Here is a 27,435-nt window from a genome sequence, read left to right on the forward strand (position 1 = left end):
ATTAATACAAAAACAAAATGACATGAAGGAGAAATGCATCCTGTGGACTCTTTGCTTGGAAGCGATCAGCACTTTGTGCTTAACTTGTGAGCTAATATAACATGTGTATTTTATAATAATAAGATTTATTAAACACAATGTGTACATTGTTACATTTTAGTCAAAAGTTGTCTTCTTTTGCGTAGAACGTTAGTGTGTTAGTCCTTGCTTGGCAGGTACTGACTGCAGCTGTGCCCACAGAGGGTGCAGATGCACAGCTCTGAGGCCGAGTGGTATCCTCTTTTCACACAGATCCTATGGTGGAACCCGTGGGCCGCCGTCCTCGTGAAGACGTGTCGTAGCTCGAAGTTAGGCTTCTTCCATTCTTCCATGTTATGGCTGGCATCTGAAGGAATTCCAGGTCCACGTCTGCTGCTTTTTCTTCTCTGCCCTTAACGTGGGCCTCATATGCTGGTGTATGTTGAAGGCCATTGCTCGTCATCAGCTCTCTTATGAAGACGTCTGTGTCTATTAATAGATTTACCAGCCTCGTTTACGTTCTTCTTGACACTTGAAGACCTCTTTTTAGGTATGACGCTTTCACGGCTTCTAGCTTCTTCAGGTTCACTGAGGTTAAGTGGACCCATATCTTTTTGAGCACATAGCTAACAATTGAAGCGATCTTGATGTAGAAGAGGCACAGGACTGTGGTTGTGGAGAGCTTCTCGAGCTTCTTTATGTCGTACGTAGCCTTGATCGCTGCCGAGCATCTTTCTTCTATGTGCTTAGTAATGGACTTGCCTGTCACTTGTATTGTTAGACCCAGATATTTGTACGAGTTAACAATTTCCAGTTTCTCGTTACCATATATGAAGATGTCCGATCTGGAGACGTTTCCGCCTTTTGTGAATTTCATGACCTTTGTTTTCCCTGTATTTATATCTAGGCCATTCCTTCATGGAGTCTGTTAAGCGCTTCCTGTAATGCCTCCCTGTTGCTCGACATCATAACCATGTCGTCTGCTTACAGGAACATGGGTAGATTTACTGCTACCTCTTGTATGACATCGTGTGTTAGCAGGTTAAACATCATCGGGCTAAGAGGGTCCCCCTGGAGAACGCCATTCGTCTGGGTAATGGGTCTGGAGTGGCTCACTTTGTCGCTAAATGTTAGTAGGTTTGCGCTCAGGATGTTCTCTATGAGTGGCACGTTCGGGTTTTCCTCTCCCAGAATGCGGTGTAGTTTATCTACCATGATAGTCCTGTCCACTCCGTCGAACACTTTTACGTAATCTATGAAAATGGTGTATATGTAACCTCCAGCCATGCCAGTAGCTTCCCATATGGTGTCAAGCACTCTCTCAATTGACTGAGTTGTGGATCTGCCAGCTATAAACCCAAATTGCTGTTCTGGTATGTACGGCATGGCTTGTGGCGTAATCCGGTTCAATAATAACCTGGAGAGCACCTTGAAAGGATTGCATTTGAGGGCAATACTAAGGTAAGAGTCCGGCGAGTCTTTCGGGCCTTTCCCTTTGTACAGCATATGTATGCTAGATTCTCTCCATCTGTCTGGTATTTTCCCTTGTCTGAAGCATTCGTTAAATAGTGATGCCCATATTTCAATGGTTGCTGGCAATGATTCTTGTAAAACCTCGTTGGTAAGGCGGTCCAGTCCTGGCGCTTTGTTCTGTTTACATCTTTTGAAAGCGGCCCACACTTCCTCCATCGTGAGTTGTGTGGTTCCCTCATTACTTGCCATTGTGGGCTGCCTGCTGCTCATTTGAGTCCTCTGGTATATCGCTGAAAAGTGGTCTTCCCATACCAGCATGGGTATTTGCGGGTGGACTTTTGCTCTTCGGGGTTGCAGTATTCTGTATGGAGCTGCTTCGGCTTCCGCTATTAATTCTAGCTCCTTCTTCTCTGCGAACTGTATGCGTTTCTTGTTCAGTACATTTTGGTATTCTCTCCTTTTTCTTGTGTATCTGGCCAGATTTATATCCGATTTGAGTTCTCTCTATCTGTGCAATTCTCCTAGCGTTTCCTGTCGAAGGATATAACACTCTTCGTCGTCGAATCAGGGCTTACTTTTTCTTTTTGACTTCGTTTTCAGCGTCGAGTTGAGTAGTGCAGTCTCAAGTAGAGAGAGTGCACTATCAGTATTTACCTTTGTTAAGCGTTGAGTTATAGCTGCTTCGTCTAGAAGTCTGCTAAGCAAGGTGGGGTCGATATGCCTTGGAGCTGTTTGTTGTTCATTGGCGGTGGTTTTCCGGCCCTTTAGTGTGAATCTAGTCTGGATTGGGATGTGTTTTCTTATAGGTGTCCACAGATGATCTTGGTGGCTGATGCGTATTTCTTTTCCCCTGTAGAAAGCAAGGTCTATCACACTTGACCCATTGTGTGCTACGTAGGTTGGGATGGTTCCCTCGTTGACCAGTGAGAATCCTTCTTCTAGGGTTTCGAATACCGTTACGGCTTTCCTGTCCGGTTTGCCCTTGCGACAGTTGAAGTCGCCACCCAATAGTATAGGTGCCCTTGCGCCAGCGCGCTCTAGCGCGTGCAGGATGGTTTCTATGGCGAACTCAGTTGTGGCAGTGGGTCTAATTTACATCCCGATGACAGATGTTCGAATGTGGCTATCACCACGTCCCTTTTTGCGTATTCGCCGACGACTTGTCCCATTGATGGCTTGAATAGGCAGGATACTCCTCCCGAAGACCTCCCTTCTGGTTCCACCGTTACTAGACTGTGCGCTGCATAATATCCGGGTAGAGTGACTGTTTCTCGGAGAAAAGTCTCGGTAAGTATTATGTCTTGCTCCAGTAGGCATATTTCCGGTGTTTTCATTAAGGAAATGAATCCTTCCACGTTCCATAGAAGGCAGGTTGCTCTCTTTTATCATATCCCAAAGGAGCGAAAGGTAACATCCTCCGGCCAGAAGTCCGGACTGAATATAATGTCATGATATCTGAATGGGACTGCTAGTTTGAACGCCCTGTTCGTGCCCCTTGTGTCCAGTGTGATGCTCGAACCCAGGTATACCTGCAATTACCCAGGTACACCTGTAATTAAGCTTACCTGTATTAGTATTGATCACCTGGCCTTAAGCGTGGGCCTCTGGCCTTGCAGTTCGTTTAAGGATTATCCTTGATGTTAACCCACCTTGAACCTGACACTTAAAATTTGTAACATTAGAAAGTAAGAGAAGATTGCAGTATTGTATAGTTAACTTGTATTCTTTTATTTGCAATTTATTTAGTTTATTGGCATTACGTGACTTTTGTACTTTGATATTACAAAGGAAGAAGCGCACCTATATCCTGTTTGTCATAAGAAATTACTGTATTTTTGCTCTTTTATGTAAAGTCACTATACCACAACTCATCCTGTTTACAGGATATCTTGTCATGACCTTATAAGGGACCGATGATATTTCAATGGTGAACAACCAATTGTAAAGCTATCTTCTTTCTGAAGTTCCAACCCCAAGCTAGAATCTTAACCAATCAGACGTTGTTATTTCGGGCGTAACCCTTTTTATAATTACTATAAAACCCCATGAATCTGGCTCATCACTCTCAATCGGCGGTACTTGGAAGAGACTACATTACGCTACTCCAGAGCCAGGAGGAGGGTGCAGACTATAGCTCAGAAGGTTCTCCAACGCCACGAATATTCTAAGTCCGAATATTCCCTTCACCACTTAGACGAATTCAGAGCTTGGCTACAAGAACGGGAGATGGCAATTCTACAACTTATATGTAAGTGGAAATTGTCCGTACTTGCTTAGCCAGATTCAGACTTTCTTTAAGGAAGGAACTTACGAAAGAAGTTAGCAACTTTTTCACTATACTAATGTAGAATTCTTTCAAATTATGTTTTATTATATTATATTCAGCATTATGTTTATTTTATTGTGTTTACTTATTATTGCAAGCGTGAAGCTGCAATTTGTGTGTTGAATAACCAACTCCTTTAAAATCTGTTCTTTTCCCGCTCCTTGGGATCCTCAGCAGTGATTATAGGATTGATAATTCGTTCACCTGGACTACCTTATCATCCCCTACTTATCCGATTCCCGGGGGCACGACATTTGGTGGCAGCGGTGTCAGATTTTAACAGGGGGTGGTTTATGTGTTTATTTTATTTATGTTTTATTTGTGTTTTTGAATTTTTATTAGTTGTTGTTTTGAATTTATTATCTAATGTGGTTGCATTGATTTAATTTTGTATGGCTTGTTTTCAATGTTGTTCGGGTGTATCCGAAGGTGATACAGAATTTACCGTCCTTTTTGTACATGTAATTGGGGTATCGCATCCTTTAGCTTTGGAAGGATCAAGCAATTACGCCCAAAGTTTAGTTGAGACATTTTTTAGAAAACATACTAATATTAATACGAATTTAATTCAAGAGCATCGTATGAAATTTGTTGCTTTGAAGGCAGGATCTCGCCTTGATATTGCCTTTGCAGGTAGACCGTTTAAAACTTTCAAGACACCAGCGTTAAAAACATACCGTTACGAACATTCGCAAGGGTTAGAGGTAATTTTCGAAGTAGACATACGACTAGTTATACGCTACGTACCACCAGAATTCGACTACCCTATTTTGGAAATCGAACGTACGGACTATCTTCCCCAGTATTGCCAGAGTGGTGAGTTTAGCGACGAATTGATAGCAGGATCGAGGGTGTCAATGCGCACATAAGCTGGTTGGGAGGAATTGAGTCAGCATAATAGCTCAAACCCCACCAACAAGCGTAGGTACACAGACCACGTAACTGTTGAACAGATGACCAGTAGACAGCAGCGTTGAATCCATACTTGACGAGTGGGAAGGTATCCATTAAATAACTAGTGTAATCAAATACCAACAAGATGCCGCAAGGAAACGATCCACCTGCATTAATTTCCAAAGACTTAAGCGTAACCAAATTAGTAGAGCCATGGAAAGGGGACTCGTATAGTATACCAGTTACCAGTTTCTTTGACCAAATTGAAAGAATTACCACCATGGGACGACTTACAGATAAAGATGCAGTTCAGATTGCCATATTGAAATTGCGAGGCACAGCGAGAACATATTATGACACCACACCTGAATTACAAGCAGTAGATATTTCTTTTAAAGATTTCAAGGAAAATTTTATTGCTAGATTTAAAGATAAGAGATCGATGCAATATCACTACTTAAAATTACAAAATGCCATGCAAGAAAAGCACGAATCACCAGAAGAATTTTGCGACAGAGTGCGAAGACTAAGCTTAAAGACAATAGTGCATGATCAGGATGCCAATACTAGAGAGATTTTGAAGCAGGAAGCAGATAGGCGATTAGTTGCCGCATTCATACATGGTTTACGTGGAACTGTTGGCCGAGAAGTTAGATTTCAGGCACCCACTACAATTGATAATGCGCTACGAATAGCGAATCAAGTGTATCAAACGGAAAAGGATGAAGGTGCATCCGTTTTGAAGGAGCAAAAAGATAAGAAATTGTTTATGGTTCAAGCCCAAGCAGGGAACAGACAACAAAATTCGGGTAATTATCAAGCATGGAGCAACAACCGCAGATATGAGCCGAATTTCAACAGGGGATTCGCTCGCGGTCGAGATGTACGACCCGGGGGAAATTATACTAGGGGACAGTATAACGGGTCAAGGGGGCGAGGGTTAGCTCCGGGACGTGGAAATTCAAATAGTAACCGATCGAGCATCCAATGTTACAACTGTGGGATTATGGGTCACTATCAACGGGACTGTAGGAAGGGATCAGAGGGGCATCCGCGACAGTACCCAAACGGGATAGGTCCTACGAAGAAAACCCCGTCGTAGGAGCCGAATTACAGTCACACTCAGTTCTGGTAGCGCCGTCTGCTTTAAACGAGGTAGTTAGCGAGCCTCGGGTAGACTTAGAAATAGAGGGGAAAATTTGGGAATTCGTTGTGGATACCGGCGCCACAGTATCATTAATTAAACCCACAGTAAGCTCAGCGCTAATTACAGAATCTGATGTAGTGATCAGGGGTGCAAACGGGCAAAAGGTAAAAACATTTGGAACCCAGACGGTCAAATTCCTTATGGGAAGTGAGCAATTTGAATTTAAATTTGTGATAAGCGACATACGAATCAGCGCCGCAGGCATCATAGGGATGGATTTTTTGCGCTATGTTGGTGCGCGTATAGACGTCCAGTCGAACTCCTTGGTAATAGGCAGGCAAACTGTGACATTGATCAACACTGATCTACAATCGTGCAATGTCGCATCAGTGTCTGGAAAATCGGGTTCTGTGTCTGCAATGGCCTCGCAGTCATCGACTCACGATCAGCTTGACTGGAGCGGACCTATCTTGCTAGCCGAGTCCGTTGTCTTACCACCACATACAGTAAAAATAGTCCGAGGTAAGGTTATGGGACGCCATAATCTTAGTTGTAACCCAAAGACCTCTCAAGTGCTATTGGTAGAACCAACCAGTGATCAGGATGGGCTACCTGGAATTCATGTAGCACGCAGCATTAGTCAACTTGGTAATTTTAGGACAATTGTCAATGATGCTCGGGGACATAGTTCCCTTGTGGATGATCACGGATCGGGATACGTTCGAAAAGTCTCCATGAATGGCCAGAAAAATTGTGATCGTAATAAAAGTAATAATTGTGTTCCTCATTGTAATGCAAGTGGCCAAGAAAATTTCCCTACCAACATAAAAGGTCTTTCCCAAAGCAAAAACCCCTCACCGGATAAATTAGTCGGTTCGGACGAACAATCCCTTATGATACTGTCTGTGAATGGTGCGGCAGAGTCGGCGTTTGCAACTGGAAAGTTGGACGACCGACCGGTGCTGAATAAGGAGACTATAATTCCCGTGAATAGTCAAGGTCAAGTTAGGCAGATAAATAATTGTGAACACCAGTTGTGTGAAAGTTCAACATTTGATGATAATGGTGAGGTTTTACTTTGCTCACGATCGTCAGAACAGGGGGTGAATGTAGGGTTGAATAGAGAACTAAAATTAGAGGAAAAATTAGTTATGGAAAACGCACCACATGAAGCTGTTAATGTATTAAAGTGTGAGAAAATTTTAGGTTACGTACCTATTCGAATTGTTAATTTTTCGCCCGAACCTGTGAGTTTAGTCAAACACCGTGTTATAGGAGAAGCTAGTGTAGCAAACCTAGGTGTTGATCAAGAATCAGAAATCGCTAATGAGATGAATAACAGTAATAGGACCGTGAATATGATTGACCGGGAAACAAAGCGAACATGGAACACAAATCGACGTAGGGCTAAAGACAATTATGTACCAGAATTATGGGAATTTGAGAAATTTTTAGATGAAAAATTAGGGCACTTACAGGGCAAAGATAGGAGACTTATGATAGCCGTCTTACGAAAGTATAAGCATTTGTTTTACGTCGAAGGAAGTCCAGAAATAGGCTGTGCTAGTGAAGTGAAGCATTCCATAAATACCGGAGATGCTTTACCAGTGAAGAAGAATCCTTATAGAATTCCCCACGCGTTAAAATCGGTGGTGGAAGAACAAATTAATGACATGTTAGATAAGAAAATTATTGAACCCAGTACTTCACCATGGGCAAGTCCTATTGTACTTGTACCCAAGAAATCTCAAGATGGAACTGTAAAGCACAGATTGTGTATTGATTATCGGGGATTAAATGCCGTTACAAAGTCAGATGCTTATCCCCTCCCTAACATTGTAGAGACGTTAGATTCTCTAGGGAAATGTAAGGTATTTTCTGTATTGGATCTGGCTTCTGGTTACTTGCAAATACCAATTGATGAAAAAGACAAAGAGAAAACTGCTTTTACGTGTCACATGGGACACTATCAGTATAATAGAATGCCTTTCGGCTTGCAGAATGCTCCCAGCACGTTTATGAGATGTATTGATTTCCTATTAATGGGCCTGAAAGGGACCATTTGTTTGGCTTATCTTGATGATATCTTGATAATGAGTGAAGATATCGCCACTCATGTGAAGAATTTAGAAAAGGTGTTTGTAAAATTGCAAGAAATTAATTTCAAAATTCAGCCATCTAAGTGTACTTTTGCAACGGATCAGGTTGAGTACCTAGGTCATATTGTATCGCGAGAAGGTGTGAAGCCCGATCCACAGAAAATCAAAGCCATTCGGGACTATCCGCAACCAAGATCAGTTAGAGATATTCGTTCTTTTGTAGGCTTAGCATCCTATTATCGACGACACATCCCTAATTTTGCCGCTATTGCTAAACCTTTAACAATGTTAACTAGGAAAGATGTTGAATTTAAATGGGGGACTAGTCAGGAAGAAGCCTTCCGAGAACTAAAGGCAAAATTAAGTACAGAACCATTGTTGAGTTATCCTGATTTTTCATTACCGTTCATTGTAACTACAGACGCATCACAGGAAGCCGTAGGCGCTGTCCTATCACAGAAAATAAATGGAGAAGAGAAACCAGTTGCTTATTGCAGCAGACAGTTGAATGCCGCTGAAAGAAATTATAGCTGCACTGAAAGGGAACTTCTTGCAGTCATTTTTGCTACGAAGCAATTTAGATGTTATCTGTACGGGAGAAAATTTACTCTCCACACAGATCACGCAGCCCTCAGATGGTTACTTAACTTAAAAGATCCGAGTTCGAGGCTCACTAGATGGAGTCTACGACTAGCGGAGTTTGATTATGAAGTGATTCACAAACCAGGCAAAAAGTTACCTCATGCAGACGCCTTAAGCCGACATGTTGGTATTGTGACCTCAGACTCAGAATTTAATTTAACCGAAGAATTGATTTTGTCAGAACAGTTAGCCGATGATCAGCTGATTAGGTTAATTGAATTTGATGACTTCCATAAAGATAATAATGGGTTATTGTGTAGGCATTCCCCTGCACACGGGATACAAGTTGTCATTCCGCGTTCGCTAATAGCAACAGTGATAAAGCATTATCACGATAATACTTTTATGGCTCATCAAGGTACCAAGAGGACTATTGCAGCCATAAAACTTAAGTATTGGTGGCCGACCATGAGTAGTGACATTCAAGAGTATATAGGCTCATGTGATAAGTGTGCTAAACGGAAAATTGGAAAATCTCAAAGAGCACCATTAGGAGATGCGGTAGCAGCCGACGATTTCATGGATACTGTATCGCTGGACATTGTCGGACCTTTACCTACTACAGAATCTGGGAATAAATACTTATTAACTTTTGTTGATCATTTCACCAGATTTTGTGAGGCTATCCCTATTCCGGACCAAAGTGCAGAGACAGTCGCAAAAGAATTTGTGACCAAAATTATAGCACAATGGGGGACACCCAATCGCTTGTTGACTGATCAGGGAACCCAATTCACTTCAAAATTATTTTCTGAAACGTGTAGATTATTGATGATTAAGAAAATTCAGACTACCTCGTACCATCCACAAAGTAATGGAGTATGCGAGAGGATGCATAAATTACTAGTTGATATGTTATCACATTATGTTCATAAAGATGGGAAGAATTGGGATAAATTTGTACCCTATGCTATTATGGCGTATAGAGCCACACCACATACAGTAACTACGTTTAGCCCATATTATTTAGTTTTTGGCCGACATATGAAGTTACCCATTGAAGATCGCTTCATTCAAGTAAAACGAAATTTGGGAAGAAAACAAAATTCTTATGATTCCTATGAGGCACATGTGAAACTATTAGCAGATAGAATTCGAGTTGCATCTCAAGTAGTGCGACAACAATCCAAAAGGGGTCATGAACAGTCCAAAGCTCACTATGACAAGCGAGCAAGGGAGCGCGAATTTAATGCAGGAGACATAGTATATCTCTATGACCCCGTAGCTTCCAGAAGTAAAGCTAAGAAATTCGCATATCATTGGACTGGACCATTTGAGATAATTGAGAAATTATCTAACCTGGTTTACACCGTCAAAATTAGTGAAGAGAAATGTATAAACGTTCACATAAATAGACTTAAGGAATGCAATAGCAGACATATGTCAAGTAATGATGCTACGGTAATAATAAGCCCGCCTAGCATAACGAGTGAAGAAAGAAATGAGGAAACCCCAGAACAAAATATGGAGCCCGCTAATGATGAATTATCAGAGACAGCCAAGAAGAAGCAAAAGGCAGTAAATAAACGTTGTGACGATAGTGATAAAGATTGGGAGCCGGGGACCTCTGTTAGACGTCAAAATAAGGATAAAGAAACTATTACTAGCCCATATAAATTACGCGATCGAGGAAATCAGCCTAGAAAGTATACTTTTGATTCAGATGAGGAAATTGATGATGTACAAGATGATAATGGTGAAACCAATGTAGCAAATAGTGAATTAAATAATGAACCGAGTCACGATCAGGTAGATATTACCGAGGAAGTTAATATAGTGCCGTTTAATAATGCAGCATTGCAATATCCCTTACGTAATAGGTTACGACGCATATGTGAGGATGTAACGGAGTAGAGCACATTTTGGAGTTGTGTATGACGTAACATTCCATGCATGATGTAGTTGGGACTATCGTGCTGGCCGGTAGAGTTCGCCTGAATAATACTCAGCCGCAGCATCGAGCCAAATTATTTTTGAAATTTAATTTTAAATTTTATATGTCCATTTCTACGATTGATATTAACCTATCGAAATTTGTTACTTTTGCTCTAACTCCATGTAATAAGAATGTTATAGGAAACGCGCTTAGGCCCCTATAACCGTAAAGAGTTCTGAATACTCGGTTAGGATTTAAATAAATATAGTATATCTATATTTTAGGTATAAGTAAGTACAGTAGCTTGTATTTTGTTTTTACAGTGCTTGCCGTTTGTTTTACAAGGACACTTACGAAGGACTCAAGACAACCAGACGCAGACTTGGCCTTAGACAAGGGGGCAGTGTTTTTGAAAGATCGAGACGTCCTTCTGACAGGCGACAAGTGGACCATAGTCGTAAACATTAACTTAGAGGTATACCGTAATCTAATTGTACGAATCCGGGAAATATTAGAAGAAGCTAGACAAGAGATTCCTAGAATAATGTTCGGACGATTGACTGTGCTATGGACCGAACTAGACAGAGTTGGGGACATAGTAGATAACCTAGCAGATGAACTACTAGATATAACAAAACTTTTACCAGAACCAGATACAAGTTTTCAATTACAGGTATCCTCAGTACAAGATCAAAATCGGACACGACGAGGACTTATAGATGTGGTAGGCTATACATTAAAGTATCTATTCGGAACTATGGATTCTCGGGACTTACATAATATTAACCATGTAATAGATCAGTTGCAGGGATTTCAACAAAAGATATTACACGTAGAAGAACACCAATTAACTTGGATTAAAACGTTAGACCAAGAAACCCATTTGAATGCTCAAAACACTATCAAATTAGCAGAAGTATTAAGAGACTCTATTTCAAACTTTTCAATAGGATTAAGTAGAGTACAGACAGATGTACGCGACGTCCAACAATTAATTAAGAAACAGACTACTTATAGTGCTATGATTCGAGAAGTAGAAATGGCAGTATTTGAAATAAAAACTTGCCTTGCACAGACATTAACCGCGTTGGATATGACATCTTTAGGCAAATTATCCACGTCATTAATCCGACCCCATAACTTATCAGATATTTTACAACAAGTTTCATTAAAATTGACCTCAGGGACATCTATGATAACTACGACTACCGTTGAGGATATGTATATTTACTACGATTTAGCCACAGTACATGCAGCAGCCACATCAGATAGTATTAGACTATTCATTGATATTCCATTAAAAGCAGCAGATCGTCATTTTGAATTATATCGATTACATCCCTTGCCTTTCTTCCATAAAACTCTCCAAAAACATATGGTTATTGACATACAAGAAACATATCTGGCTGTATCAGAGGACCGACAATTTTTCACAACCTTTTCTGATGTTATGCTAAGTAAGTGTGTAAAGAGTTATTTCACCATCTGCCCTTCCGATTATACATTGTATAGGCAAAACCAGCCCAGCTGTGCTATAGCCTTGTTTCTTGGTAAGGCAGAAGCCATAAGAGAACATTGTAGCAGGTTGATTTTGAATCACCCATTTCCAGCTGTGTGGATACGTTCACCAGATCACCGGTTCTGGGTCTATAGTCTGTATCAACCCACAGAGGTAACACTACGTTGTTATACCCCTGGCTTTGAGTATACAGCTTCCGAAAACAAAGTCATGAACTTAAAGTTGGAGAACACCGGTATAATTAGTAACAGCTCTACCTGCTACATCCATTCTGAATCATTTAAATTATTTCCACATTCTTCAGGAAGAAGCGAATTTAACCTACGCACTAATTTGCATATAGTATTGCCGGACATCAAAGACTTGCTAAATAGTGACGAAGAAAATGTACTAATTAATAAATTACCACAAGCTATGTCAGATGAGGCAATAATGACATTGAATACAGTGATAGCAAAAAGTGAAGCTGTTCAATCGAGACAAAATTTCGACGTATCAGGTCTTACTTCAGAATTAAAAAGTAAGCCTAATAGCTCCGAAAAAGCAACAGTAAATGTGTTTTTAATTACTATAGTGGCTTTAATGACATTGACGTTATTGGTTGTAGTATTTAAACGGAAGTTATTGAGTTGCTTCCAGCACGCACGCCAGCGTTACTCAGTTCTCACAGATCCAAGGCCGACACCACGTGCTCGACGTCAGGCGCAACGGAACGAGGTAGCAATGAACCTCGACGAGCTAAACGAAGAGGAAGTAACAACATCGGATCCGGACCCGAAGGAGCAACAGGCCGCTTCGAACCGGGGATCCGCCCAATTGTTTGTACGCCACTAACGTCCGTCAACAAGTACAAGATAAAGAAGTCAGATATGTAAAGCAAGTTGCCTGAAGACATTTTGTATAAGTATAATTAGTTTATTTCACAGAGGAAGTGGTGATATGACGACTACTAAAGACATTTTAATAATTAACAGTCTGACCACATCCTGTTGAAACTTGGGAACCTAATGATAATTCCCAGGCTTTTGATGTTTACTAAGATTATCATTTGAGTTTTGTATGTTTTATTGTAACCATTTTCTTAAAATGTTTGTTTGAGTATACCCAAACATTTTGAAAGGTGAGAGTAATGTGATGCTCGAACCCAGGTATACCTGCAATTACCCAGGTACACCTGTAATTAAGCTTACCTGTATTAGTATTGATCACCTGGCCTTAAGCGTGGGCCTCTGGCCTTGCAGTTCGTTTAAGGATTATCCTTGATGTTAACCCACCTTGAACCTGACACTTAAAATTTGTAACATTAGAAAGTAAGAGAAGATTGCAGTATTGTATAGTTAACTTGTATTCTTTTATTTGCAATTTATTTAGTTTATTGGCATTACGTGACTTTTGTACTTTGATATTACAAAGGAAGAAGCGCACCTATATCCTGTTTGTCATAAGAAATTACTGTATTTTTGCTCTTTTATGTAAAGTCACTATACCACAACTCATCCTGTTTACAGGATATCTTGTCATGACCTTATAAGGGACCGATGATATTTCAATGGTGAACAACCAATTGTAAAGCTATCTTCTTTCTGAAGTTCCAACCCCAAGCTAGAATCTTAACCAATCAGACGTTGTTATTTCGGGCGTAACCCTTTTTATAATTACTATAAAACCCCATGAATCTGGCTCATCACTCTCAATCGGCGGTACTTGGAAGAGACTACATTACGCTACTCCAGAGCCAGGAGGAGGGTGCAGACTATAGCTCAGAAGGTTCTCCAACGCCACGAATATTCTAAGTCCGAATATTCCCTTCACCACTTAGACGAATTCAGAGCTTGGCTACAAGAACGGGAGATGGCAATTCTACAACTTATATGTAAGTGGAAATTGTCCGTACTTGCTTAGCCAGATTCAGACTTTCTTTAAGGAAGGAACTTACGAAAGAAGTTAGCAACTTTTTCACTATACTAATGTAGAATTCTTTCAAATTATGTTTTATTATATTATATTCAGCATTATGTTTATTTTATTGTGTTTACTTATTATTGCAAGCGTGAAGCTGCAATTTGTGTGTTGAATAACCAACTCCTTTAAAATCTGTTCTTTTCCCGCTCCTTGGGATCCTCAGCAGTGATTATAGGATTGATAATTCGTTCACCTGGACTACCTTATCATCCCCTACTTATCCGATTCCCGGGGGCACGACACCAGCATCTCGCATTCTGAGACGTGTTCTATTCCGTTTTCTTTTAGGTAGCGAGTTATGTCATCCACTGTTGTTTCACTGCTGAGTCGCCCTACGTAGATCCATACGTTTCTTTCTTCTGCTTTCAGCCTGTTAGTATATGCGATGCCTCTTTGCGGTACTCTGTGAGGCCTTGGTCGTGTGCTGTTCGCCTGAATTGTGCTTTCTACCTACCACTGTAGCCCATGAGGATTGCCCTTTGTGTCCTCTAACGTCCACGGTGTTCCTCTGTACATGTTGTGTTCGTGGGGCCTCTGCGTCCTGCCCGGCGGCTGGATGTTGTAGGCGGTTTGCTTCTAGACGCTTGGTAGCAATCCCGCGGCCAGGATCTGTGTTTTGTTTCGCCGAGTTGGATATTTCCTCTTGCACCATCCTCTTAATATTCCCTAATATGTTTTCCATCATGGATTCGAGTCTTTGGGTTATTTTTCTGGTTACAATCTCTTCTATATCGCCTCCTGCTCTGATGGGTGGACCTCCTGAAGCTTGGTTGTCAGTTCGGCCGCTAGATGTCTCCTGTCGTTGGTTGCTGATTCCGCTCTGCTGGTCGCCGTCGCTGTCCGCTCGCTTGTCGCTAGATGTCTCCCGGCTTTGGTTCTTTCTGCTCTCATTTCCTCCGGCAGCGCTGTCATAGTTGTCCTTTTGGCCGCTAGATGTCCAAAGTCGTCCAGCGCTTGTGGTTGTTTCCAGTGAGTGCCCGGTAGATGGCGCCACTTGTCCTGCTGGACGGCTCTCTCCGCCTTCGCAATCTATATCTGGTGTTTTATCGCTTTTGTGCTCGCTAGCGAGGCTCTGTTTTCCTTTCATATTACTTTCTAGTGCGGTTTTTAGTTCATTAAAACAACGTCTAATGACACTCACCGAGTTTCGGATGTCTTCCTTAGTTTCTTTCTTCAAGTAACCACGTGTTACCGCCACATTTTCCAGACATTGTAGAGCACTGCACAAACCCTGCTCAGTGTCGCCCGCCATCTTGCATCCATAACATGTACATGCAGTGGCGGTGCGTCAATAAGAGCACAAGAGCACGTGAACACCTTGTTTCCATTAATGCACGAAAAGTTTTATCATTTAATACCGTATTGACGTAGTGGCAATATATAATATCAGAATCGAACATTTTAAACTTCCCACATCTTGCATAAACTTCTTATGTAAACTTGGCAACATCCGTTCACGTACAAGCCGTGCTCTTTCCCCAGAAGGTTACAGGAATTTCACGCATGCGCGGGAGAAAATTGTATTTCGTTGGCCGCTTATGACTCGTCAAGAGCACAAAACGTTAAGTGAACAGTGAATCTATCCTACAGATGTCAGATGCATCGATGCTATCGTTCACGTGCTATATCTCGAGGAAGAAATTTAATAGTTTGTATTCTAGCCTGTAGGTGTCAGCATGTCACTGTCGGAACGTTTACTTTATCTGGATGTGTGTACAGTGCTGCTACGAGAGTGTAGCTTGTGAATTACTATACATCAGTGTTAGCATAATAGCATAGTTTGGCTTTCAAAGACGTGCTGGCTGAATGTAGTGGTGGTATGAATTTAAGTATCTGTATGGTAGTGTATAATATTTAAGAATAATATTTACTGGCATGTATATATTGTAAATTTTTATACTGAAGAACAATGTAACTTCTATTATCTCAACAATAGGATTTGCTCTCCACACAGCAACGCAGTATTCGTTATTGCACTCCACAGACGACAATGACAATTTACTTGGATTATTGAGAACAACAATGAACTTTTAATTTTAACTAATGTACACAAAGCACTATTTACAAATCGGAACTGTCAGTTCTCAGTTCGTTTGCCTTGGCTAGTAAGCTCTTCTAGCTCAGTCACTCGAGTTCACAGTATCTCGAACCCCAGACCTTAGAGACAGTCCACTGAACTTCGAACTCAGGTCCCTGCAACTGCGGTCCACTGCACTCGAACTCAGGTCTTCGGATGCTCACACAGTTGTGGATACACACTCAACTCGAACTCCGGTACACAAGGCTAGCTGACTATAACAACACTGACTGACTGACTGACTGTTCACTGCTCACCCGCGTTTCTTCTTTTATAACTAAACCATAGTTGCGGGAAATTTCCGGAAGATTCCACTCTCGAATAATCTGGATTTCTCTCCTTTCTGCCGCGGTTGCTCTTTCCCCTTTCTTCTCTCCGCAAGCACCAGATGCCCGCGCAACCTCCCCTCGCCGCGTCGTAGTACACCGCCCCTCTGCCCTCTCTCGCCTGCAGACGCTCCTCTCGCCGCCACACCTAAGCGACCAATGTTTCGTCTGCCGGGCGCCCTGTCGGACATGCGTTCGAATCCCGACGCAGCTGTCACAATATAATCAATCTATGCGAATGGGATTACAGTACTGGTATAGGCTGTAGTGTATCAGTGTGTTGTGAACCAAAATATATTACTGAACACACGCTTTTGTAAGTAACGGCATTGTGGTATGTAGGCCAATTCATTTTTAACAAACGTAAACAATGAACTCTGTTCAAGTAATTTGGAACAGTAAAGAACTGGATAAACTGGCTTACCAGGAAAAATTGGAAATAAAAAGACTGGGTTTCATTATTATTATTATTATTATTATTATTATTATTATTATTATTATTATTATTATTATTATTATTTGTTCTTTTGAATTTACATACGGTTTTTTCGATAGTGAAACATTGGAATCATGACATTTTATACTAGGTTAAATGTACGATTTGAAATTCTCTTCGATTTTGGAACACAAAATTGTGAACACATACAATATTTTATCACGAGCAGCCACTGTGTACATGGATAAATATATAATAGGATGCGAAACTGCGGTCAGCACCATCTGACGGCAGGTGGCTCAAATAAGATGATCAGCCCCCAACGTCGTAGGTGGTGAACATAAGAACTACGTGCTGGGTACATTACCCAGAGTTCTCTATTTATCCGTTCGAGATATTGCTCGAGGAGACAAGATGGCAGACAGAAACTTGCTAATAAGTGAACATAAAGTGTTACTACGTGTATGTATAAGCAGTGTATGTTAAACAGTGATATTTATGGACGTTGTAAGAATAGTGTTGTTGAATGTATTGTAAAGTAATAGTAATATAATAAATTGAACTATCTAAGTAGTTCTTGCAGACTTTTCCATTGCGCTGTACAGTAAATATCCAAAGAATACAATCCCAATTATCTTACCTTTTGCTTTATTTTTTGTCTCTGTCTGGTTATATTTTAATTGGGTAGTGTAAAATAGATCGTCTCTTTTATCTTCCTGTTGGCTCCGGTAAGAATTTTCAGTAGGAGGTGCTGTGACGAATAAAAATGTAAATGTTTTATTTTAAATTGGGTTAGTTTTGAATATCGATGAGGGTAGGAGGGAATACTTTCTGCACAGTTAAACATTTTCGTCACCAGGTGCGCTGCTAAATGCATGGAGTAATTAGTTACTCTTTTCGCTACTTGGTGCGCTGCTAGATGTAATAACGCCCCTCCGCCCAACAGGTGGCAGCAAGATCAATTTCTACAACAGCGCCTCTAGTATGTGTTACGGGAAACTCAGTAATATATTCATCCATGACATGTATTAATGTCGTTGAGTTCATACCTTACATCGCAATTGAGGCTAACTACACGTGTGTGGTGTGAACAGGACGCACAGCTGAGTAGGACTTAACACGTCGAGCGCCTGAGTGATCCCTGGGGTCTGCTATCTATATTTTCTTGTGCGCAAATGCGGTCCATATGGCTGTCAGCATCCCACTTTATTTCGCAAGCTCTACAGATCATCTGACCACTACAGTACTGAATATAGATCGGACCGCTGCTGTGGCCCTTATCAAAGTTTTTCTATCATTGGAGTTTGGATGGGGTTTATTATATAATCGTAAATCCAAACTTACTAAGATGCATATCACTATGAACACAACATTTTATTTCTAATAAACTTACAGTAACATTGATAAAGGTAAAGGTATCCCCGTAACATGCCATGAAGGCACTTGGGGGGCATGGAGGTAGAGCCCCATGCTTTCCATGACCTCGGCACTAGAATGAGGTGGTGTGGTCGGCCTTTTACCCCCGGGAAAGACCCGGTACTCAATTTTATAGGAGGCTGAGTGAACCTCGGGGCCGTTCTGAAAGTTTGGCAACGAGAAAAAATCCTGTCACCACCTGGGATCGGACCCCGGACCTTCCATTTCGTAGCCAGCTGCTCTACCAACTGAGCTAACATTGATACTGATCAGACACATTGCATCATACTCTCTTGTTTGAAAATATTCGAAATGTAGTTTTTAAGTTATAGAAAAATTACATTACCGAACCTTATCTGAAAGAAAGTAATTTACATAGATTTTGTTTGGCAAACACTATAACAAAATACAGTACTGAAACCTGTTTAAAAATATTTACTCTCGATTCACTCTAGTCACACCCAAGTCACTCTTAACTCACTCCATTGTTAATCCTAAACACTCGCAAGTCACTCCCAAATCACTCTTAAGTCATTCTCGATTCACTGTCGAGTCGACCTTAAGTCACACCAAATACTCTCCCGATTCACTATTAAGTCACTCCCAAATCAGTCTCGATTCCCTCTTAAGTCACTCCCAAGTCATTCTCGATTTGCTCCCAAGACACTCTCGATATACTCCATAGTCAATCTCGATTCACTCCCAAAACAGTGACTAATCAGTCCCAAATCTTTCTAAAGTCACTCTCAAGTCAATATTAAAACACTCCCAAGTCACACCCAAGTCATTCTTAAGTCACTTTCCAGTCCTAAGTCAATTTTAAAAATCTCTGATATCACTGTTAAGTCACACATGACTCGATTTGCTTCCGAGTCACTCTTCATTCACTCCGCAGTCTATTTCGATTCACTCCCAAATCACTCCCAAGTGAATCTTACAACATTCCCAAGTCACACCCAAATCACTCAAGTCAGTCTTGATTCACTCTTAAGTAACTCCCAAATCACTCTCAGTGCCAAGTCAATTTTAAATCACTCCCAAGTCAGTCAAAAAATCACTTAAGTCACTTTTCACTCACGAGTCACTCTTAACACTCCCGATTCACACCAGACTCACTCTAGGTTCACCCTAGAGTCATTCTCGATCAAATCCCGAGTCACTCCATTAAATATCGAGTCACTCTCCAATCACTCCCGAGACATTCTCGATTCACTCTTCACTAACTCCTGAATTACTCTTAGACCACTCTCGATTCATTCTTAGATCACTCTTCTGTAACCCGACCCACTCCATATTTACTGTTAGATCACTATCGATTCACTCCCAAGTCAGTCTCAGTTCACTCCCGATTTACTCTTCAGTCACTCTTAGATCACTCTCGATTCATCCCCGACTCACTCATTGATCAGTCGATACACCCCCGAGTCATTCTATGATCACTCTCGAGTTACACTTTGATCACTCGATTCACTCTCGAGTTACTCTTTGATCACTCGATTCACTCTCAAGTCGGTCTTTTCATTCTCAAGTTAATCTTAGATCACTCTCCAGTCACTTGATTCACTCCTGAGTCATTCTCAATTCACTCTTGGATTACTATCGAGTCACTCTCGTTTCACCCTCGAGTCACTCTTGATTTACTCACAAGTCACTCGATTCACTCACAAGTCACTCTCGATTCACTTCCGAACCACTATCGATTCACTCTTGATTCCCCACCAAGTAACTCTTAGATCACTCTCAATTCACTCTAGAGTATCTCTTAGATCACTCTCGAGTTACTCTGGATTCACTCCTGAATCAATCTCTATTCATTAATGAGTCACTCTTTGGCCACTCTCGATTTACACCAGCGTCACTCTTTTATCACTATCGATTCACTTCTGACTCTCACCATTGACCTCGAGTCAACCTTCGATCATTATCTGTTCACGATTATTCTATTATTATTATTATTATTATTATTATTATTATTATTATTATTATTATTATTATTATTATTATTATTTATATCAACAGCATTATTATTTGAACCCTGTAAAATTTATGTAGACTACTGGACTATACCCGAGCACGAGCATATGCTCATTTCGGATATCTATTCATATATTCAATTAAAATGTAAATTGTAAATAAATTTGAATTTGAACTTCCGAGTCACTCCATTCCGTCATTAGTCACTTTTAGTTCACTCTAGATAGACTCTATTGCCATTCTCGATTTACTTCAGAGTCGTTCAAGATACAATCCCGGGTCACTCTCGATTCACTCTCGGGTCATTTCCGAATCATATCCCATTCACTCTGAGTCACTCCCTTTCCATTCATGTCACTCCTGAATCATTCTCTATTCACTCCCGAGTTACTCTATTACGCTCCCGAGCCAATTCTGATTCACTCCTGAATCACTCCAGGGTCACTCCCAATTCACCCAAAGACACTACAGTTTCACTCCCGTCATACTTCATAGCCACTATATTCGCTGTCGTGTCACTCCCGGGTTACTCCAAATTCACTCCGAGTCACTCCCGACTTATTCTATATACGCTCCCGAGTCAATCCTGATTCACTCCTGAATCACTCCGAAGTAACTCCCAGTTGAATCCAAGTGACTACTGAATCACTTCCCATACACTCCGAGTCACTAGTCACTCCCTCCTTACTCCTAAGTCACTCCCGATTCTCTGTAGTGTCACTCTCAGACTACGCCAGATTCATTCCGAGTCACTCCCGATTCACTCCTAATCACTCCAGATTCCCACGAGCCACTCTTGATTCACTCCCAAGTTACACCAGACTCGATCCAGAGTCACTCCTCACTCACTCCCAATTCACTCCGAGCCACTCCCAAAACACTTCCCATTCACTCGCTATTCACGCCCAGATTTCTCCAATCACTGCCGGTTCACTCTCCAGTCACTCCCGATTCAATCTTCAGTCACTCCCCATGTACTTCCAGTTTTCTCCAATCACTGCCGGTTCACTTTCCAGTCACTCCCGATTCAGTATCCAGTCTCGATTCACTCTCCAGAAACTCCCGATTCACTCCCCAATTGCTGTAGATTCGCTTAGAATCACACCCGATTCACTCCTGGCTCACTACCAATTCACTCCGAGCCACACCCAAAACACTTCCCATTCACTCGCTACTCACTCCCAGTTTTCTCCAATCACTGTCGGTTCACACCAGTCGCTTCCGATTCACTCTTCATTCACTCCAGATTCACTCTCCAGTCACTTCGATTCACTCCAGTCACTCCCGATTTACTCTCCATTCACTCGCTATTCACTCCCAGTTTTATCCAATCACTGCCGGTTCTCTCCAGTCACTCCCGATTCACTCCCCTGTTGCTGCAGATTCGCTCAGTAGTCACTCTTGATTCACAACCAAGTCACTTCTGAGACACCGAATTAAAAAAATTTTTTTCTTTAAAAAATAATTTCAAAATTTTAAAAAATTATAACATTTCAAATTAAACAAAACTAAAGTTGAAATTTATAAATATATATAAAAAGTATAAAAATTAAAATAGAAAAAGAAAAAATTCAAGATTTAAAAAAATGCCATAGAAAAACTAACTTTTTTTAATTTTAAAGAATTTAAAAAAAAATTTAAAAATTTTAAAATTTCCAAAATTAAAAAAAAAAAAATCAAAATTTTGAAAAAAAAATTCGAAAATCTTAAATATTCTCAATATTTTTTAAGATTCTGAAATTTTTAAAAAAATTTCAAAATTTTCAAAGATTTTCTAAATTTTCAAAAAAATTCAAAGTTTTCCACAGTTTTCAAGAAAAATTTCAAATTTCAAAAAATTAAGAAGTTTTAAAATTTTCTAAATTCAAAAAAATTTTCAGTTTTCAAAAAAATTCGAAAAATCTTTCTAAAAAATTTCAAGCTTTTCAAACATCCTCAAAATTTTTCTAAATTAAAAAATTTAAAAATAATGTTAATTTTCCAAAATTTTGAAATATTTTTTAATTAAAAATGTTTTTAAATTTTTAATAATTCAAAAATATAAAAAAAATTCTCAAAATTTTTTTAAAATTTCAAAATAAATTTAAAAAATTTCAAAAATTTTTGAATTTAAGAAATTTCAAAAGAAAAATTTTTCTGAAATTTCAAAAGTTCTTAATATTTTCAAAAACTTCAAATTTCACCAAAATATTTAAAATTCTCGAAATTTTTATTTTCAAAATTTTTTTTAAATTTCTGAATTTTCAAAATATTAGAATTCTTAAAATTTTTTGAATTTTTAAAATTTTTGAAAATACTTTTATTTTGAAATTTTTTTATTTTTTGGAAATTTTAAATATTTTTGAAAATTTTCGAATTTTGAAAAAATTTGAGAATTAAATAAAATAGCTTTCTGTTGATTTTTTTCAATTTTTTAATTTTTTATTTTCATTTAGATATATCTTTTAATTTTTTTTCAATTTGTACTTTAAAATTTTAAATTATGTAATTTTTTTAAATTTTGAAATTAAAATAGAACTTTACTTAAAAGAAAAATAATTTAAATTTTGATGAAATTAAATTTGTTTGAAAAAATTTTAAAGCGATGCGTCTCAGGAGTGACTTGGGAGTGAATCGAGAGTGACTACTGAGTGAATCTGGAGCGACTCGGGAGTGACGGGAGAGTGAACCGGGAGTGACACAACAGTGACTCTGGAGTGACTGAAGAGCAAATTGGGAGTGACTGAATGAATGAGAAGCGATTGAGGAGTGGCTAGGAGTGAATCGGGTGTGATTGAGGAGTGAATTTTGAGCGAATGGGGAGTGACTGGAGTGAATCAGGATTGGCTCGGGAGCTTATCTGGAGTGAATCGAGTGACTCAGGAGTGGCAGGATTGAAGAGGGATTGACTCGGAGTGTGGAGTAACCCGGTAGTGACAACACTGCTAATCGGGAGTGACACCACTGCGAATCGGGAGTGACTGAAGAGTAAACCGGAAGTGACTCGGAGTGAATGTGAAGTGATTCCGGACTGGAGAGTGAACCGGGAGTGACTCGGAAATGTTTTAGGAGTGACTGGAGAGTGACTCAGAGTGAATGGGAATTGTTTCGGGAGTGATTCGGAGTTAAGCGAGAGTGACTTAAGAATGGAACGGGATCGAATCTGGAGTAAGTAGGGAGAGGCTCGGGACTGATTCGGGAGCGAATATGGAGTATCTCGAGTAAATCCAGAGTGACTCGTGATTGAATCGAATGACCAGTGTGAGTCGAGAGTGATCTAAGAGTGACTCGGTAGCGTATCGATACTGATATAAGACTTATTTGGAGGTGAATCGAGAGTTACTCCAGAGTGATCTTAGAGTTACTGGGGACTGAATCGAGTGCCCAAAGAGTGACTCGGAAGTGTTTCGAGAGTTACTCGAGAATGACTATATAGTAAATCGAGATTGGCTATGGAGTGAATCTAGAGTGAACTAAAAGTGATTCGAGACGGAATGGAGTGACTCGGGACTGAATCGAGAGTGATCGAAGAGTGATACGAAAGTGAATCGAGTGACTCGGGTGAATGGAGAGGGAGTCCCAAGTGAATCGATAGTGATAAAAGAATGACTCGGGGTGATTCGACAGTATTCTAAGAGTTGCTCGAGAGTGAACCGAACATGAACAAAGTGGTCCGGGTGTGATCAAAGAGAATGACGGTTTAGAATCGAAAATGAACCGAGATTGACTCGGGAGTGATTCCAGAGTGATCTAGGAGTTAGTCTAGAGTGACTCGGTAGGGAATCAAGAGTGTTCTAAGAGTTAATGGAGAGTGACTCGTGAATGAATCGATAGTTGCTTGGAATTAAATTGAGAGTAATTTGGGAGTGAATCAAGAGTGACTCGAGGGTGAATCGAGAGTGACTCGGGAGTGAATCGAGAATGACTCGGGTGTGGATCGAGAGTGACCCGTTACTATATCGAGAGTGATCGAAGATTGACTCCTGAGCGAATCGAGTATGATCAAAGAGTTACTCGGCAGTTAATCGAGAGTGACTGGAGAGTGATAGCGGCGCAACCGGAAATGCGAGAAACTTGGACAATGCCTCCGGGTCACAGAGACCGCCTTAACCTCAGAAAACAACGCAACCGGGAAAATGAAAAACTTGGAACATGCCTCCGGGTCCTAGGGACCGCCCCAGTCCCTGATAACGACGCAACCCCTGAAAACGACAAACTTTAAACGTGCCTCCGGCTCTCAGGGACCGCCCCGACCCCGGAAATGGCTCAACTGGAAAAATGTGAATCTTGAAACATGCCTCCGGCTGCCAGGGGTCGCCCAGGTCCCGGAAATTGGAAGGAAAACAGAAGAAAGTATAAAATAAAAATGGAAGATATCTGAGAAAATAAAGGAAATATAAAGGAGAAAATATAGGAAAAATTAAATCAACGGCTTTCCCAAAACACGCTATGAAATGTTTCATATAAAACTATTTTTGTCTCGGAAATGATGCAAAAACGAGCAAAATTGTATTCAAGTTTTTTGTTTGAAATATTTCAAAGAATAACACCCTGAAATTAATGACATTACTTACGATTCACTCTGTGTAGTACCTTTTGATGCTGATACTTTACTTTCAGGTTTAAAAGTATATCTGCTGTCCGTACGAAAATCTAAGTAGGTATGTTATTTATTTTTTGCTTGGTATAATTTCATTGAAAAGTTTCAAGTTGAATAGTTCTTTTGGATGCCTTTTGCTGAATATTGTCACTGTTCTGTTGGTACACGTTAATTTTTATTTTCTAGTTAATGAGACAATTTTGAACAGTTTTAGGTAATTTTGAAGCTCGTTATATGCGTTATTATTATTATTATTATTATTATTATTATTATTATTATTATTATTATTATTATTATCTGTTGTAAAATGACAATGTCATCCGCATACTGTGCGAAATGACAGTCATTATATGTAGGAAAGTCTCAAGTATTGATGTTGAATAATGTGGAAGATGAAACAGCATCTTGGAATACACCTGCTTTAATATTCACAAACGAATAACAATAACTACTTTCACCACGAAAGTTCTATTGAACAAAACACTGAATACCATGTGAACATAACAATGAGGAATATTTCTTCTTAACTTCATAAGGTATCTTGCACTTCATTAGGAAGAGAGAGACATCTATAGCCTATTACTTGAGTCTGATACTCATATTAAAACTATGACACTGTTTTCTCCCCATTTTAGGGTGATTCCGGAGGACCTTTGGTACATCGTGGCATATTGGTGGGAGTGGTGTCTTGGGGAATTGACTGTGGCCAAAAGGATCAACCCGGAGTCTATACACGCGTCTCCAAGTTTTGGGACTGGATCATGAGTCACACAGAACCTATTCATGATCTGACAGGACCTAGAGCATTTCTCGGATGGATAGGATAATACACAAATAAATTTAAAGACTTTCTCATAAGGGAGAAAACAATACAGAATGACGTAGCTTCAACAGAGAGTCTGGGATAAAATTCTTTTCACGTTTATATTGTTTATGCTTGGCTATGATTGTAGACTATGATAATGAGCAGGGAAAGGATTTATATGTAAATACATATTTACTTATAAAGCTAATATAATTTATATTTTGCATTATCTTTATGTTTCACAATGTGTATGGTTGAAAAATCCTACTTTTATTTTCCATATTTTTCCATATTTTAGAGTTTAGTACATATTTTCGTTAATTTCCATATATTTTCCATATTTCATATAAAACAGTCCATATTATATTAGGTTTAACAATAAAACAAAACAAAATTCCATTAACTTTTAAAAATACATTTCAACAATAGAGATTTAAACACATGTTCAGTAATCCCTTTAACATCAGAGTTATTTGAAAATTAGCAGTCCTATCAACAATGGGAAAGTAAGTTACAAAACTGTATTAATTTAATTTAAAATTTTTAACAGACTTCAGTTGTGCAGCTCAACAGTTAAATGCCAGTCAGAGTACACATAGGTTCAGTTTTGTAAATCATACTATAAAGACGGTAAATATGCCAAAAGTACGTCATTCAGTCAATTTAAAATCAAAACTAACAAGTTACATTTCAGAATTTAAAGAAGATGGTTTATCAACTGACAATAAAATATTATTTTGTAATTTGTGTCAGTGTGCAGTATCATCTACACAAAAGTTCCTGGTGCAACAACACATTACAACTAGTAAACATCAGGCCAACAAACAACTAAATTCCAAGCAGAGACAATTGTTTTTAACACAACCAACAACATCGAATGTAAGATCTGAGTTTAACATCGACCTGTGCCGTTCTCTCATCTCTGCTGATATTCCTCTCTACAAACTAAAGAATAAGGTCTTCAGGGAATTCCTTGAAAAATATACTCAACATACAATCCCGGATGAGTCAACACTTAGGAAGACGTATGCTCCATCCATCTACGATGAGACAATACAGAAGATAAGAGATGAAATTAAAGATAGTTCAATTTGGGTTTCCATTGATGAGACTCCCGACAAAGAAGGTAGACTTGTTGGTAATGTAGTTATCGGTTTGTTAAGTGAACAATATTCTGAACGAATTCTTTTACATTGTGATGTTCTAGAAAAGTGCAATAACAAAACTATAGTTAAACTGTTCAACGAAGCTATGGGTATCCTGTGGCCAAAGGGTATTATGTACGATAATGTGTTATTCTTTATTAGCGATGCTGCCCCTTATATGGTCAAAGCTGGACAAGCATTATCTGTTGTATATCCTAAATTGACTCATTTTACTTGTGTGGCGCATGCATTTCATCGTGTGGCAGAAGTGGTCAGAGACAATTTCCCTAAAGTAGATTTGTTGATTTCATCAGTGAAAAAAGTATTTCTCAAAGCTCCCAGTAGAGTTAACGTGTTGAAAGAAATGTACCCTGAAATTCCATTGCCACCAAAGCCAATTTTAACTAGATGGGGTACATGGCTAGAAGCAGTTGAATATTATGCCGAACATATAGACTCTGTTAACAATGTTCTCCTTGCATTGGACTCTGAAGATGCAGTCTCAATTGATACTGCGAAAACAGTTACCTGTGACATAAGTGTGAAGAATGACTTAGCTCACATTCAGCATACATTTTCATGCATCATAAAAACGCTCAAAAGTCTCCAAAATAGGCACCTTTCACTATCTGAAAGTTTTGAAATTATAAATAGTACTGTGGAACAACTGAATCGTGGTAGAGGTAAAGTTGCAGATGCAGTAAGAGCTAAGGTGGACACT

The 27,435-nt window shown here is 39.7% G+C and overlaps 1 protein-coding gene across 2 annotated transcripts in view; it reads left to right on the plus strand.

Moving 5' to 3' along the window:
* The window catches only part of LOC138701910 (trypsin-1-like), an 87,543-nt gene extending 61,818 nt beyond the window's left edge, over positions 1–25,725 (plus strand). For both annotated transcript variants that reach the window (XM_069829275.1, XM_069829283.1), the window contains one exon: positions 25,400–25,725. In XM_069829275.1, the coding sequence (XP_069685376.1) occupies positions 25,400–25,591 (192 nt within the window). In that variant the 3' untranslated portion in view covers positions 25,592–25,725. The remainder of the gene's footprint in view (positions 1–25,399) is intronic.
* The last annotated feature ends 1,710 nt before the right edge of the window (positions 25,726–27,435 follow it).

Source organism: Periplaneta americana, chromosome 1, assembly GCF_040183065.1.
Source record: "Periplaneta americana isolate PAMFEO1 chromosome 1, P.americana_PAMFEO1_priV1, whole genome shotgun sequence".
Lineage (NCBI taxonomy): Eukaryota > Metazoa > Arthropoda > Insecta > Blattodea > Blattidae > Periplaneta > Periplaneta americana.